The sequence below is a fragment of the Podarcis muralis genome, chromosome 6 (assembly GCF_964188315.1).
Source record: "Podarcis muralis chromosome 6, rPodMur119.hap1.1, whole genome shotgun sequence".
Taxonomy (NCBI): domain Eukaryota; kingdom Metazoa; phylum Chordata; class Lepidosauria; order Squamata; family Lacertidae; genus Podarcis; species Podarcis muralis.
The window spans coordinates 40,926,823-40,939,670 of NC_135660.1; the positions used below are offsets into that span (position 1 = coordinate 40,926,823).

General features: G+C 44.2%; 1 protein-coding gene across 1 annotated transcript; it reads right to left on the reverse strand.

Annotated features, from left to right (window-relative positions):
- Positions 1-893: 893 nt before the first annotated feature.
- PLEKHB2 (pleckstrin homology domain containing B2) lies at positions 894-12,474 on the reverse strand. Its single transcript, XM_028730652.2, has 8 exons — positions 12,326-12,474; positions 9,873-9,918; positions 8,116-8,268; positions 7,565-7,667; positions 5,879-5,918; positions 4,535-4,624; positions 4,066-4,174; positions 894-3,010 (listed from the first exon to the last, which is right to left on the reverse strand). Exons 2-8 carry the CDS (start codon positions 9,907-9,909, stop codon positions 2,874-2,876), a joined length of 669 nt encoding a protein of 222 aa, XP_028586485.2. The 5' UTR covers positions 9,910-9,918; positions 12,326-12,474; the 3' UTR covers positions 894-2,873.
- Between the last annotated feature and the right edge of the window lie 374 nt (positions 12,475-12,848).

Here is a 12,848-nt window from a genome sequence, read left to right on the forward strand (position 1 = left end):
CTTTCTGGATGAGAAGAGGGAGATCTGTAGGTAGGGAAAGATCATTTACCTGGTGCTGGTTTGAATCATGGAACAGATTAATACGGTTTGCTCTTAGGAAGTTCCCAGCAAGGTTTAGAAAAAAGATTCATTAAGACATCCACATTATTTATAACTCCCCCCCTTTCTTCCTGGTATTATCAACAGAAATAAGGAAGCCAACTGAATTAGCAAATTTTCCATCTATGCTGGCAATGTCCTCTGCACCTGAGGGAAAGCAGGCTAGCTTAGGGAGCGCAAGCTACACAGCACACACAACTCTGTCCCCTCCAGCACTCTTGCTACCACTCCCTGCTCTCTCCAAGCATCTGCTCCCTGAAGCAGCTACCTTAGTTTGTTCAATAGTAGGGTTGGCCTCCAAGGGTGGTGTTTACAAGGCTATGTCTCCAGACTATGCCCTCTTTCTGCCACTTCATAGCAAATAATAACTCCTTGAATAATATTTGGAATTACGTGGCATGGGGAGGATAGATGACACTGCACGTTATCTTACTTGCAATCATATGATGCAAAATCTAGATTTCTACCCAAGTTTTTGGAACCCTTCTTGAACACTGAGCTTGGTCAATATTTTTTTCCTGGTATTAATGCAAGATAAATGTGTTACCTATGGAAAGATTTTATTTGCTTTGCAGTTTACTGAATTCACTGGACATTTATCCAACATGAGCATATGATTTAGCCGTTATATTTTAAAATCCAGCTAGCCGATGCCTTGTGTTCTTTCCCGTTATGCCCATTACAATGTGCAAATAATTATTCAGGTAAAATGACCCCCCCCCTAGCTCATAGTGTAGTTTTCTATGGTTATAACCAACTTGGATTTAACATCTTATCAAGGAATGACGAGTGTATTAAATTTTTGACTTGCCAAAAGTTCGAAGACTACATTTATTTTCTTCTCTCCTCACAAAGTAACAAATACAAAGAAAGGAGTTTTCTGGAAGTTCTACAGTTCTGTACAGTACACATAATAGCACAGAAGAGATGGTCTTAAAATTACACTAGATAAATTACAAAATCAGAGCAGAAGCTAGTGCTGCTTTTAGTGTTTCTTAGTAACTTACAAGGCTTCCAACATACTTGCCTGGTTATTAAATAAGAGACTGCAGACCTATTAAATAAAGCATCTTCAGTTCACACATTCTTCAGTTCACAGTACTGTCTTTTGAAATGTCCTAGACTGCTGACAGGGTTTTTTAAAAAGCCACACTTTCAGATCCAACAACGGCTGGATGCAATAAGGTCCCCCTGTTGCATTTCAACAGCAGTTGCATAGACACACCCAAGGCAAACACTGGCATACAAGGTGTACAAGACCAATATTAAGACTTCCAGTACCACTACCTTGCCTTTGCCTCACTCACAAGTCAGTTCTCCCATTTAAATAGGAATGGAATGCATTCGGCTAGGGTTTGCCATTACGGCAGGCGGCACAACCCAAGTCCCCTTTGCTCGCTGCTGTTCAAAGCTTGCAGGTTCAAAGAACACAGCACAGCCTGTAGACGCTTGGAAGAGTCTTGTGTAGATCTCAGATTTTAACAGGATGCACAACCAACGGATGTATAAAAACAGGTGTGCCTTTCTTTTTATTAACCTACACTGCTGAAAATAATTTCCAGGTGGGGATACTTGCCCATTTCTCTGTCCTCTCGCAGAAGTAGGGGTCTTACGTCTTTAAAGCAGATAATTTAGCTGCAGAAGGAGAAGCACATACAAGACTGGAGCGTGCAACCAAAACAGAGGTATCTCTGTGTCTGGAAAGTAGAAGCCCTTGTTAAAAATAGTCTGTAGTTGCAGGTAAAAGAGCATAATTACTTGGTATAAATCTCAATACAGATTCAGAAGGTTCCCATATACTTAAACCAGTAAGACTTTGAACACATTTATCCCCAGTATGATCACAACACCTCCTATCACCTATTAATTAACTATCCTTCTACCTGTCTTAGCAAATGTTCCAGAGGCCTGATGTCCGCATGTTCAACTTTCTTTCCAGCCACCGTTACCCTAAGGAACTGTTACTAGGATCTAAATGAGGTTGCGGTTTCTAGGACACTGGAATGGTTTGCATGGTAATCCAAACTCCTTTCTAGAAGAAATGTCAGATTTTTCTATTGCTTAGACGAGGGAGAGGGAATTTGAGCTCTCCAGATTTTGTTGAACTTCTGCCAGCATAGCCACTGATCAAGGATGATGGGAATTGTAGTCCAAGAGCATCTCAAGAGCCAAAGGTTCCCCGTCCCTGGTTTAGCCTTGGGAAGGACTTGTACAGTAAGTGTGCAATCCCTGTCAAGCTACTGAAATGCCAGAGATCTCCCCTGAATACAAGAAAACATTCAATGGATCCCATGGCATGGCTACTGAATCATCATCTATGTCTTCTAGGAGTGCTGAGAAAAATATTGGATTCAAAATCCCCTGGATTCAGAATTACCCACTTTTGTGCTCCCTTGCTTTCCAGTTAGCATTCTGAGGCAGTAGCTGAAGCAATTTTAACAAGATGGTTAATATTTGACTGTAAAAATGAGTCAACTGTGGCCATTTAGCCATCATTAGTAACACTTCATTGATATTACTGCTACTTACTTATCAATGCATAGAATCACAAACTCATCTGACCACGAGCCATTATGCTAACCACTTTTCAACTAAAGGGCACCTTTGGGACAGCTGGGAATTTTTGTTAACTACAATCTGCCTGTCACCAGCAAAAAGTACTACTAGAACCTATTGGAAAAAAATTGTAGATTAAACTGAAGTACTTTGCAAATACATATTATTGCACACAGAAGACTTCAGGTCTCCCTTCGCTTTGTGGCTCCAGAGGGAGCCTAGAACACCCAGAACAATGAACCCAGGGCCATTCCTGTTGCTGCTCCAGCAAGCATGCCAAGCGCCAGGTCCCCATCATTATCCCGGTAGCGCTCTCGAATGATGACATGATTCGCAGGAGGGTGGCCATAAGGACCTGGAAAGAAGAACACCATGGGATTTAAATAGAAATAAAACTTGAAACTTCTTGTTCCCTTTCATTGATCTCCTTAAAACTGGGAGGCCAACACATTCTGGACTCCATAAAAATGGGGAAAGGAACGTCTTGCCGTTAATGTGGACTAGATAGCTGGGTCTTTAAAAGTAAATGATTTTCAATGCCAGGGAACCTGAACGAATACACAGAGGAGGTAATGTGAAGGAAGACTGATAAAAGCTGTGGGTGACGTCTACGTCGTACTCAAGTAACTCAATCCACTGATTTTTACTGAGTCTACTCTGAGTATGACTAACACTGTATTTCACCCAGTGGCTACATTCAGATGTCATGTTCCCCAAGGCGAGTGTACACACACACACAAATATGGCTCATTGCTGATCCTCTATAATGTGGTTTGGGCAGGGCAGTCCAACATGTGACTCCGCTGCTTGCGGAGAGGTCCGCAAAGCCTGGACGCGCTGAGCTCGGCGCGCGCAGGCTTCAGCATGCAGGCAACTCTCCGCAAGCAGCGGGAGCGCTCCCGCTGCTTGCGGAGAGGTCCGCGAAGCCTGGAGAGCAGAGGGGTTGGTGCGCACCGACCCCTCTCGCTCTCCAGGCTTCAGCGAAAGCCTGCATTCGCCCCATAGGACGCACACACATTTCCCCTTCATTTTTGGAGGGGAAAAAGTGCGTCCTATAGGGCGAAAAATACGGTAAATAAGAGAAGAAAACCCAAAAGCGGGGAAGGGAAGTCTGATTTGTATTGGAGGAATGGTAAATTCTTGAATATTGTTTTCTTAATTTAGGGTTCAAAAATATAGGTATCATCTTATACATGGGGGAGTCTTATAAACGGAAAAATACGGCAAATGCATTATATATACTGCAAAAATGGTACTTTTAGGGCATTTATTCATTTACTGTTGAGTAATAAAAATACCTTACTACCAAGGGGGAGGGGGTTGTGTGGGGGAAATACTGAATGCAAAACCAAACTGCAGAGTTCTGAATGTACTAAATCAAGTCATAGAAGAATAAATATTACCAGTTACCTTGGTTTGGATATTGATAGGGGATTGCATACGTCTGTCCATTAGAAGTAAAGAAGACCTGAGCCCCAGGAGGTGGATATGTGCCATTGTACTGTGGGTAACCATAAACCTGATGAAATTGAGAACAATTGTTAGCAGAGTACATTGGAAACAAACATTCCTGCGTGCGGCATCCCATTCGCTTTAACTACAAGGCTTTTTGCTTGAAACTGAAGTAGACACCCATACAATACGCCATGCTGTGATGGAAGATGGGCCAGGGTTTAAGACCTTTTACAACTAGATTCAACAAACTCAGCAAAAAGGTGCTGCCTGACATCACCAGCTCAGGTATGACACACCACCTGCTTCTTCAGGACAGGTGAAACCTGCCAGCTAAACTTTATGCATGGGTCACCTCACAAAATGCCCAGTTTTAAGCAACTTGCACTAACCAAACTCTCCTTATATCATGTTTTCCATAGCTTACCTCAGGTGATGGTGTTGCATAAGCCGTGTACGGAGGAGGAGACGAGGAAATTGTATTGTCGTCATACATCACTTCCGAACCAATATAGGCCTGGACATGTTAACATAAAACACAGAAGCAGCTGTTCAAATTCTTCAGTTGCAATCACTGCAGATGGGAGCAGGATTGGATAAATGGAGCACTCAATAGGAAACTGAAACGAGGTTAGCATCTTTGGGAAATGCTGAGTTGTTGACTTACTGTACAAAATAGCATTACTGATCAACAATACTTAAACTGAGGAATATAATGCAAAATGCAGGGCAAAATGGAAAAGTGCAGCCTTCCCACTCTGTTCCATGTCAGGTAGGTGAGAAGTGGGAAGAACATCAGACACAAGGCAAAGTGGAAAGAAGATGCCACCGTCGGAGGTAGGGGGAGAACATACCAAAATTACCAAGTTCTTAAAATTTCTCTGTGTTCTCTTTCCCTGCTCTCCAGCAGATGGCTTTGCTTCTAGCACACGAAAGGATTATTATTTTTGTTCACCCTGTGCACATGCGGCAGAAGAACCATGATGCCACTTTTATGTTCCGCAGAAGACAGCAGCAACCCTGACACAGATGGCTTTGCGGATGATCAGCAACAGACACATTGTGTTTTTGTTCAAGCTGCAAAGAGCCCTGTTGAGTTGGCCTGACTTGCTCTCCTACCTTTTTAAGGATCAAGGGAGGGAGCTGGGATAGGTCTTCAGCAGGGATGAGAAAGCACCAAAGGACAACACTTCTTGGACTACAGGGCCAGAAATGCATAGCAATTTCCACCAGCCCTGCTGGATTCTTTTCTGATTCCAGGAAAGAGCAGGATGACAAGGGTGTGTGCCTGTGTATTAAGCAGAATCAGATGCTGCAGCTTGTCTGCTCCCCTGGGAAGGCTACTTGCTCCAGGCATGCTAGGCGAGTGGCAAAGGGCACCTTTGAAGTGTTATGCATCATGTTGTGCGTAATATTTGACTTTTGTTCATTTCTGAAATAACTATCTTCCTAAAGATTGCTTCACTGGCTAACATGATCAAGAAATGGATCATACAAGTTGGGCCTGTGATGATGATATGAATAGGGCCAGATGACCACTGTGAGAACAGGATGCTGAACTACAAGGAGGCTTTGGTTTGATGCAGCAAGGTTCTTCCTAAGCTTCCTATGCGCTTCCTATGCTTACTCCTTCCATCAGAACAAGGGAAGTGTGGGCCAAGGTACTAGCCACACAAAAAAGGTACTCAAAAAAGAAATCTAAATGGAAGGCTGTTTCTCTCAATGCTACTATTGCAAGCACGCACACACACACACACACAACCCTACTTACCCCATTTGTTCTGGCATCCTGGAGAGCAATTTTCCAAGCTCTATAGAAAATATGAAACAAACAGTGTAAAAAAACAAAAGCATAATGGTGGAAGGATCACTAATATAAATTGTACATCCATGTTAACAAGTTTAGAAAAAAACCGTAGCAACTATTCGTGGTGAAACTACATGGGAGGAGCATGATTAGAAGACCTGGTGCATTTTTATTATACAAAAAAAGTAGCTATGGTTGGGAATGCAATTGCAGAGGGAGAGAGTCTAACTAATGCTTTTGGATTTAGGTCACAGTGTCTCCTCCCTCTCTCAACCCAAACTGGCTACTGAAGTGAAAAACAGCTGAGTTCAATGTCCTGAATCCATGTCTTCCCCTCAAGGATTAACAGCAAGCCTAGGGTACAGTTAAAGCCAGGGAGCAAAGGGTTAAATCCTCCCTGCTCCCTATGTTGTAGTCCCAATCCAAATCTGGCCCACAACAGCTGCTTTTTGGTGAGGTAAAAATATGTCAGGCATTCCAATCACAGAATTCTATGGCCTGGTTTACACATAATGCTGAACTGTAGTTTAAATAAACCATAGTTAATAAACCATGGTTTAGCATGATGTGCAAACCCAGGCAAGCGCCTTAATTGCCGTTCATGAACTATAAGTTACTAGCGAAAATGGTTTAGTTTGCACAAGACGGTAAGCCAAACTTATGCCTTACAAGGACTGTGCAAATGTGCTAACTCCCGGAGAGGAGCTGGCAGCCACTTTGCTCCTCCTTGGTCCTTTTACATTAGCATGGCATGGATGCTAAGCCAAGACTTGGCTCAGTGTGTTATCCAAACCCAGGCTCATGGTTAAACTCTCTCCAATCTAGCCACAAGACGTAGCCAGAAAGAAACTTTGGCTATAAGCTATGGTTAAGGAGGAGGCAGCTTCAACCACAAGCCTGGGCTCAGGTAACATGCTAAGCCAAAGGACCAAGAAGTGTCTCCCCCAGGACCCATAAGTTTGTGCTGGTTTGATGGTTTGGCTTGGCACTACATGCAAATGCAGCAAAACAAATTAGGGTTTGCTGTTACATGCGAATGCAGACCATGTGTAATCTGATGCTCAATCTGATGAGTCGCTAGCCTAGAAAATAATCTGACACAACTATCCCTTTTACCAGCATGAGTTTGACCAAACTGCGGGAGGTAGTGGAGGACAGAGGTGCCTGGCGTGCTCTGGTCCATGGGGTCACGAAGAGTCGGACACGACTAAACGACTAAACAACAACAAGAATAAAATATCCCCAAAAACATAAATCCTTCAGAGGCTATTAATAAATGGAGGGAAATCAAACCATCTGTTAATAGGTGATAATCTGGAGTGGAAAAAGCAAAGATGCTCAGCTAAAGTCCCGGTGTGAAGCTGTCATTACACTCCCCCAGTTTCAAAAGGGATGGGGAAAGTTAGTTATCTGACCATGATAATTAGCTCAAACAGCCGCTTTGGGAAGTGAGCTAAGAGATAGTTCTGCTTCTTGCAGTTCGGAGAGTTGCAACTGTTTTGCATAGCAACTCATTCAAGAACATATAGCCCACTGCCGCCCATTATGCACACATGTCACTCTTTCAAAAGGGAAGTTCTTGTTAAAAAGAGCCCCAGAGCCACCAAACTCTACAGTTCTTTCATTTTCAAGTAAGCAGAAGAAACTCACAAGCAGTCATCAGCACTTTCTGCACAGAGGTTGAGCACTTTCCCATCACGGCAAATGATCTGCAGCAAGCAATCCCTAGGCTTCCCCTCCGGAGGCTGGAAACCTGCCCAAGAGAAAGAATGGTACTTCAGCTCCACCAAGCTAAATGCTTAATTCACTTTTAAACTCAGATCCTCCAAAGAGGCTTGAGTAGGCTCATACAATGGGAAGCCTGATTCAGAAACTAAAGCAGAATCCTAAGCTTGACGAACGGAGGAGACACACCCAAGCTCCACTTGATTTAGGGTATGTCCAGATATTTTGAGACTACAATTCCCATCATCCCTGACCACTGGTCCTGTTAGCTAGGGATGATGGGAGTTGTAGTCCCAAAACATCTGGAGGGCCAAGTTTGCCTATGCCTGGTTTAGCACTGTGAGAAATGGCTTTGTGAATTTAGAACCAAGTCTACATATAGTGGTAAGTCCTTCATATTTGTATTACAGGTGGCACCGAGCAGGCGTATGTATGCAGAGGGTGGGAAAGTTCAAATAAAAAAAAGATATTCGCACCTCGGCATTCATTTCCCACTCTGATGTTGATGCAGTCAACTTTCATGTGAATTCGATCCTCTAGATCCTGCCGATGTTGGTCGTCATAAAATAACAAATGGCCATGAGCCCACAGATCAAACCAGTTCTTCTTCCAACGCCTTAATATAGTACCTAAAAGGAAGAGGGATCAATTGTTTTTTGAGAGGTCTAACTAAACAGTATCAAATTCCACATTGATTAGGTTGCTAGATATTTGTTTTGCTTTCAGTGATCATGCTTGAATGCTCTTTAACCAGAGTTCCCTGAATCTATAACAGAAGTAGCAAAGGCAATTAATGTCAAGGAAAAAGCTCCGAATTCTACTTCATAGCAACTATTTAATTTATTCTGACAAACCTTTAGCCAGACATCAGGCAACCAAAGAACCAAGCAGACATCTTTTTATTCATTTGGTGGCCAAGAATACTGCCTTTAAGGAATTTTGCATAAAACATTATTTGTTTTATGTCACCATAGCATGAAATTCACACACACACATATACATAAAGTCCAAATATGATTTGTGTTTTTGCCATGTTTTTCTGAAACAGACATGCTGAGCCAAGCCATGATCAGCATGAATGAACAAGACTGTAGTCACTCAGAGCAAAAACTGAAGAAGCTTCACTCCTCCCCAGCTGCTGCTTCTGTTTTGCTATCCAGAGCTAAGCCATGATTTTGCTTAACATTGCATCCAAATCTGGGCTCATGGTTTGTATCGCTGAATATAAACCATGAACTTTAGTCAAGGTTGTCACTTTTGCTCCAAGCATCAACATACTTGCTTGTCCTGAGCCATTGCTTGCCTTAGAGTTGCATGCAAACAGAGTCATACTTTAATTCCAAACTACAGTGGTACCTCGGGTTAAGTACTTAATTCGCTCCCCAAGTAAGGACTGGTGTACCTAGGCTGGAAGAAGGTTTCTGAGACACAGTGGCAAACTGTGCCTCTAGTGACAACGATGGGCCAATGAATATCCCTGTCTTCAGTGTGTTTCTAGTGTGATTTTTTAACAACATTTTTATATAATACAAAACACTAATTTGTCCCCCTGAGACCTTGGGAATATAAACACAAATAAATGTTCACACTAAAGATAAGGGGAGCAAAATCAATACAGTGGTACCTCGGGTTAAGTACTTAATTCGTTCCGGAGGTCCGTACTTAACCTGGAACTGTTCTTAACATGAAGTACCACTTTAGCTAATGGGGCCTCCTGCTGCCGCCGCACCGCCGGAACACAATTTCTGTTCTCATCCTGAAGCAAAGTTCTTAACCTGAAGCACTATTTCTGGGTTAGCGGAGTCTGTAACCTGAAGCGTATGTAACCTGAAGCATATGTAACCCGAGGTACCACTGTACACAGAATGAAGGAGACCTAGAATTGGATTTCTGGTGTCTTGTTTTAATTCAACACAGCTAATTTAATCCAAGCAGAATGGGGGTAGGGAGAAGGTTCCTGATTCCGAGTGTCATTCTCCCCATTTGTGTTTTGAGGAGGGGGAGGATGCATAGTCAGTTTCCTGGGGAAGGGAGAATCTTGATTGGGATATCAGCACAGGAGGAAAAACTCTCTCCCACTGCTCATGCTCAGGTCAAATTGTCAGTCTCAGTGGCTGCACATCACAGAAAATTTGATAAGATCCAGTCATGGATTTTCTACATAATGTGTTGCTTGGCACCGAAACAAGTCAGGGAGGGGGGAGAGAGAGAGCTGACAGAATCCATTACTCACTTTGCCGGAGCAGCCATCCACTTTTCACCAGCGCCATCTCCAAACACTAGGGAGAAAAGAAGGACATCAGTGTAGCACCAGTGTGATGATACAGAAGGACTTTCTCTGTCTCTCTTTTTCCCCAAATGAGAGACAGGCTTCCTTACAAGGAAGAGGGTAGGGTATGTTTGTGTCTCTTGTGTTTAAAGTATATGAGAGCTGGCGGTCTCCAGGCATACTGTACAGGGGTAGCAAACTTGGTGCTTTCCATATGTGGTGGACTGCTATCAGTATGGCCAATGATCAGGGGTGATGGGAGTTGTAGTTAAAACATCCGGAGGGCACCATGTTAGTTACCCCTCTTTTAACAGTGATGTCTTGTTTAATTGGAGCTGCAGGTTGATCCTATCTGGGTTTACTCCAAAAGAAATCCCACTGAGTTCAACAATACTAATGAAGCATGCCTGGAATTGCAGGTTCAATTCGAGAAAAAGCTACTCTGTGGGCCAATAAGATACCAAAAAGCGATTCAATTACAGAAAGAAAGGGACTTGCAGTGAGAGACCAAATGCACCTTTATTTACAGATAAAGGATTAAGAAAAAAATCTTGAATCTTCCCATGAAGTTCAGAAGAATCTTCCCAGGAAGTAAATCCCATGGGACTTGCATCCACATTAACACATTTTAATAAATTGTTCTAGGAATCAAAGTTCAGCTGCTGTGTTTACTATGTACATGAAAAGCTCTCTCTCTCTTGTTATGCACTGCATACCACATTTTCTCACAAATAATGAAAATAGCTGAAAATACACTACTGGTTGTTTTTTTGCCCACTGTACTAGGTTTAAAAAGCCACTAATTATGAGATTGTTTTGTGAGGGCTTGAGCTTGTCCATAGGAGTGTATGGATTTCCACTATACAGAGCCAGGCCATGGATCCATCTAGCTCAGTAATGTCTACAGGGTCTGACAGCAGTTCTCCGGTGTTTCAGCCAAAAGTCTTTCCCACCTCTGCACGGAGATGCCAGAGATTTTTCTCATATAAGGTGTGGGCTCCACCACTGAATTACGGCCCTTCTTACTGAGAGTCTCCAGCAGGATTGTTGGATTGGGTCCTGCTACTGGCGGTTGCTTTCACCAGGAGATGCCAGGGACCAAGGCTGCAATCCTATACACACTTATCTGGGAGGGGCAGAGCAGTCCAAACTGCCTCCGTGCTGAGCAGAGGGCCCTGCCAGCTAAGCCGGCTTCCCGCTGACAACAGAGTGATGCAAGCAGCATTCCCATGGCAGGGCACTCCCCCTTCCCCCAGCCAAGTGGTCAGGTGGGCGTGCTGTTGTGAGGAAATGACGCCACACCAAATAAATAAATCACATCTTCACTGTTACTCTAATCTGGAGACAAAGCTACCAAAGCAGCTCCCACCCTGCCATATTCTGTCCGTATTTCAGCAGCACTTTCACACGCCGCCCAATCAACTGTGGTACAACCCAAGTTAGAAAAGAGAGCTCGACATCCCAAAGTCCGGTTTTTAGAGCAAAAATGACATCCTCACTATTTAATTAAAAGCAGCAGTTTGACGATGAAACCATCTGTAGAGATGATGCTTTTGTTATCTAGCAGGCCTCCCATGTCTTGAAAGCTGTCAATGTCCCCACCCCACCCCACCCAGTATGTTTATTGAACGTGTTGCCCACCAAAGAATCCTGGAAAGTGCTGTTTACCCCCTCACTGAACTACATTTCTCAGCACTCTTAAACTATGGTTTCCGGGTTGTTGTTTTTTGATGAGGTGGGGGGGGTGCTATTATGCTAGGAAGTGCTTTATCGACTTATTTTGTGCTCCTCGCACACAGGGGTCCATCAGACGAGGATCCTGAATTATATTCTGCTGTAAATTCCAGAATTAATCCACACTGCAGTTTGAAAGTACAATTGTGATAGGAGGGCGACTTTGAAAGGCGTTATCTCATAGCTGTCAACGTTTCCCTTTTTTTAAGGGAAATTCCCTTATTCCGAATACGATTCCTCGCAAGAAAAGGGGAAAGTTGACAGCTATGCGTTATCTTAAGAGCCCGCCCCTCCACCCCAAAAAGGGCTTCGCTGACTGTCACTCAGACGATCTCCGCCCTGACTTGAGCCCCCTTCTCCTCCGAGGCTAAGATGGAAAACGCAAGAAGAAAGCAGGAAGTAGAAAGCACCTCAAGAAGAAAGCGGAGCGCTTCTCCGAGGAGGATAAAAGGCGAGGACAGCGACCTAGACTGCGTGCACTTGTTACAGTCCTGGGGATTACAAAACACGGTGGCCTGACCTCGTTGGATTTGACCCCTGCTCGCCCAGACAAGCTGTAGCCGCCGGACCAGCTGCCCGCCCTCCGTCCCCGGCCCATTGCAAGATCCACACACCGCGCGCCTCCGCCGCCGCCCTTCGCTCTTTCCCGGGCAGAGGGGGAAACGAGCCCCGGCCCAGCCTACCTGTTACGCCTGGAAGCGACCGCGCGAGCCCCAACAATCCTCGCTTTCTTCTTATTCTTCCTTGTTGCTAAAAGGAGATCCAAGATCGCGCGCCCCGCCCCGCCCTCGTCTGACGCCAGACGGGTCCTATGATCAACCGCGTCACTCCGTGTCTGCTTGATGCCCGCAAGGGTAGATGGGAGTTGTAGTTTCTCAGAGCGGAAGGAGACGGCAGGGCAAATGCTTCATTTTAAAAAATTCTGTATCATCCGCGTTCCCGCAGGTTTCCTCCGCCCCTATTACGTCTGGGTCAGTTCTGGAACAGTCCCTCCCCAGCATGCAGGAAAAACTAAACTGCAGTTATGTATATTTATATACAAATATCTAGATAAGGCGAAGCTTAAAGCGATATGGAAATATGGAGTTGTGCGAGGTAGGCGGCACAATCCTATGGAAATGCGCTCGCAAGGAAAGCCCACTTGTTTTAATCGGGGGCTGTCCCCTGGTGTTTAGGGGTAGGGATGGAGGAAGCTTTAACCTTCCA

What these genes read in the sequence shown, in the direction of transcription:
- PLEKHB2 (XM_028730652.2), bottom strand. Translation starts at nt 9,909, where the DNA reads ATGGCGCTGGTGAAAAGTGGATGGCTGCTCCGGCAAA. An exon ending in TGGATGGCTGCTCCGGCAAA is followed by an intron (nt 8,269 to 9,872) that starts GTGAGTAATGGA and finishes TCTTCCTTTTAG; the next exon opens with GTACTATATTAAGGCGTTGG. An exon ending in CTATCAATATCCAAACCAAG is followed by an intron (nt 3,011 to 4,065) that starts GTAACTGGTAAT and finishes TCTTCTTTCCAG; the next exon opens with GTCCTTATGGCCACCCTCCT.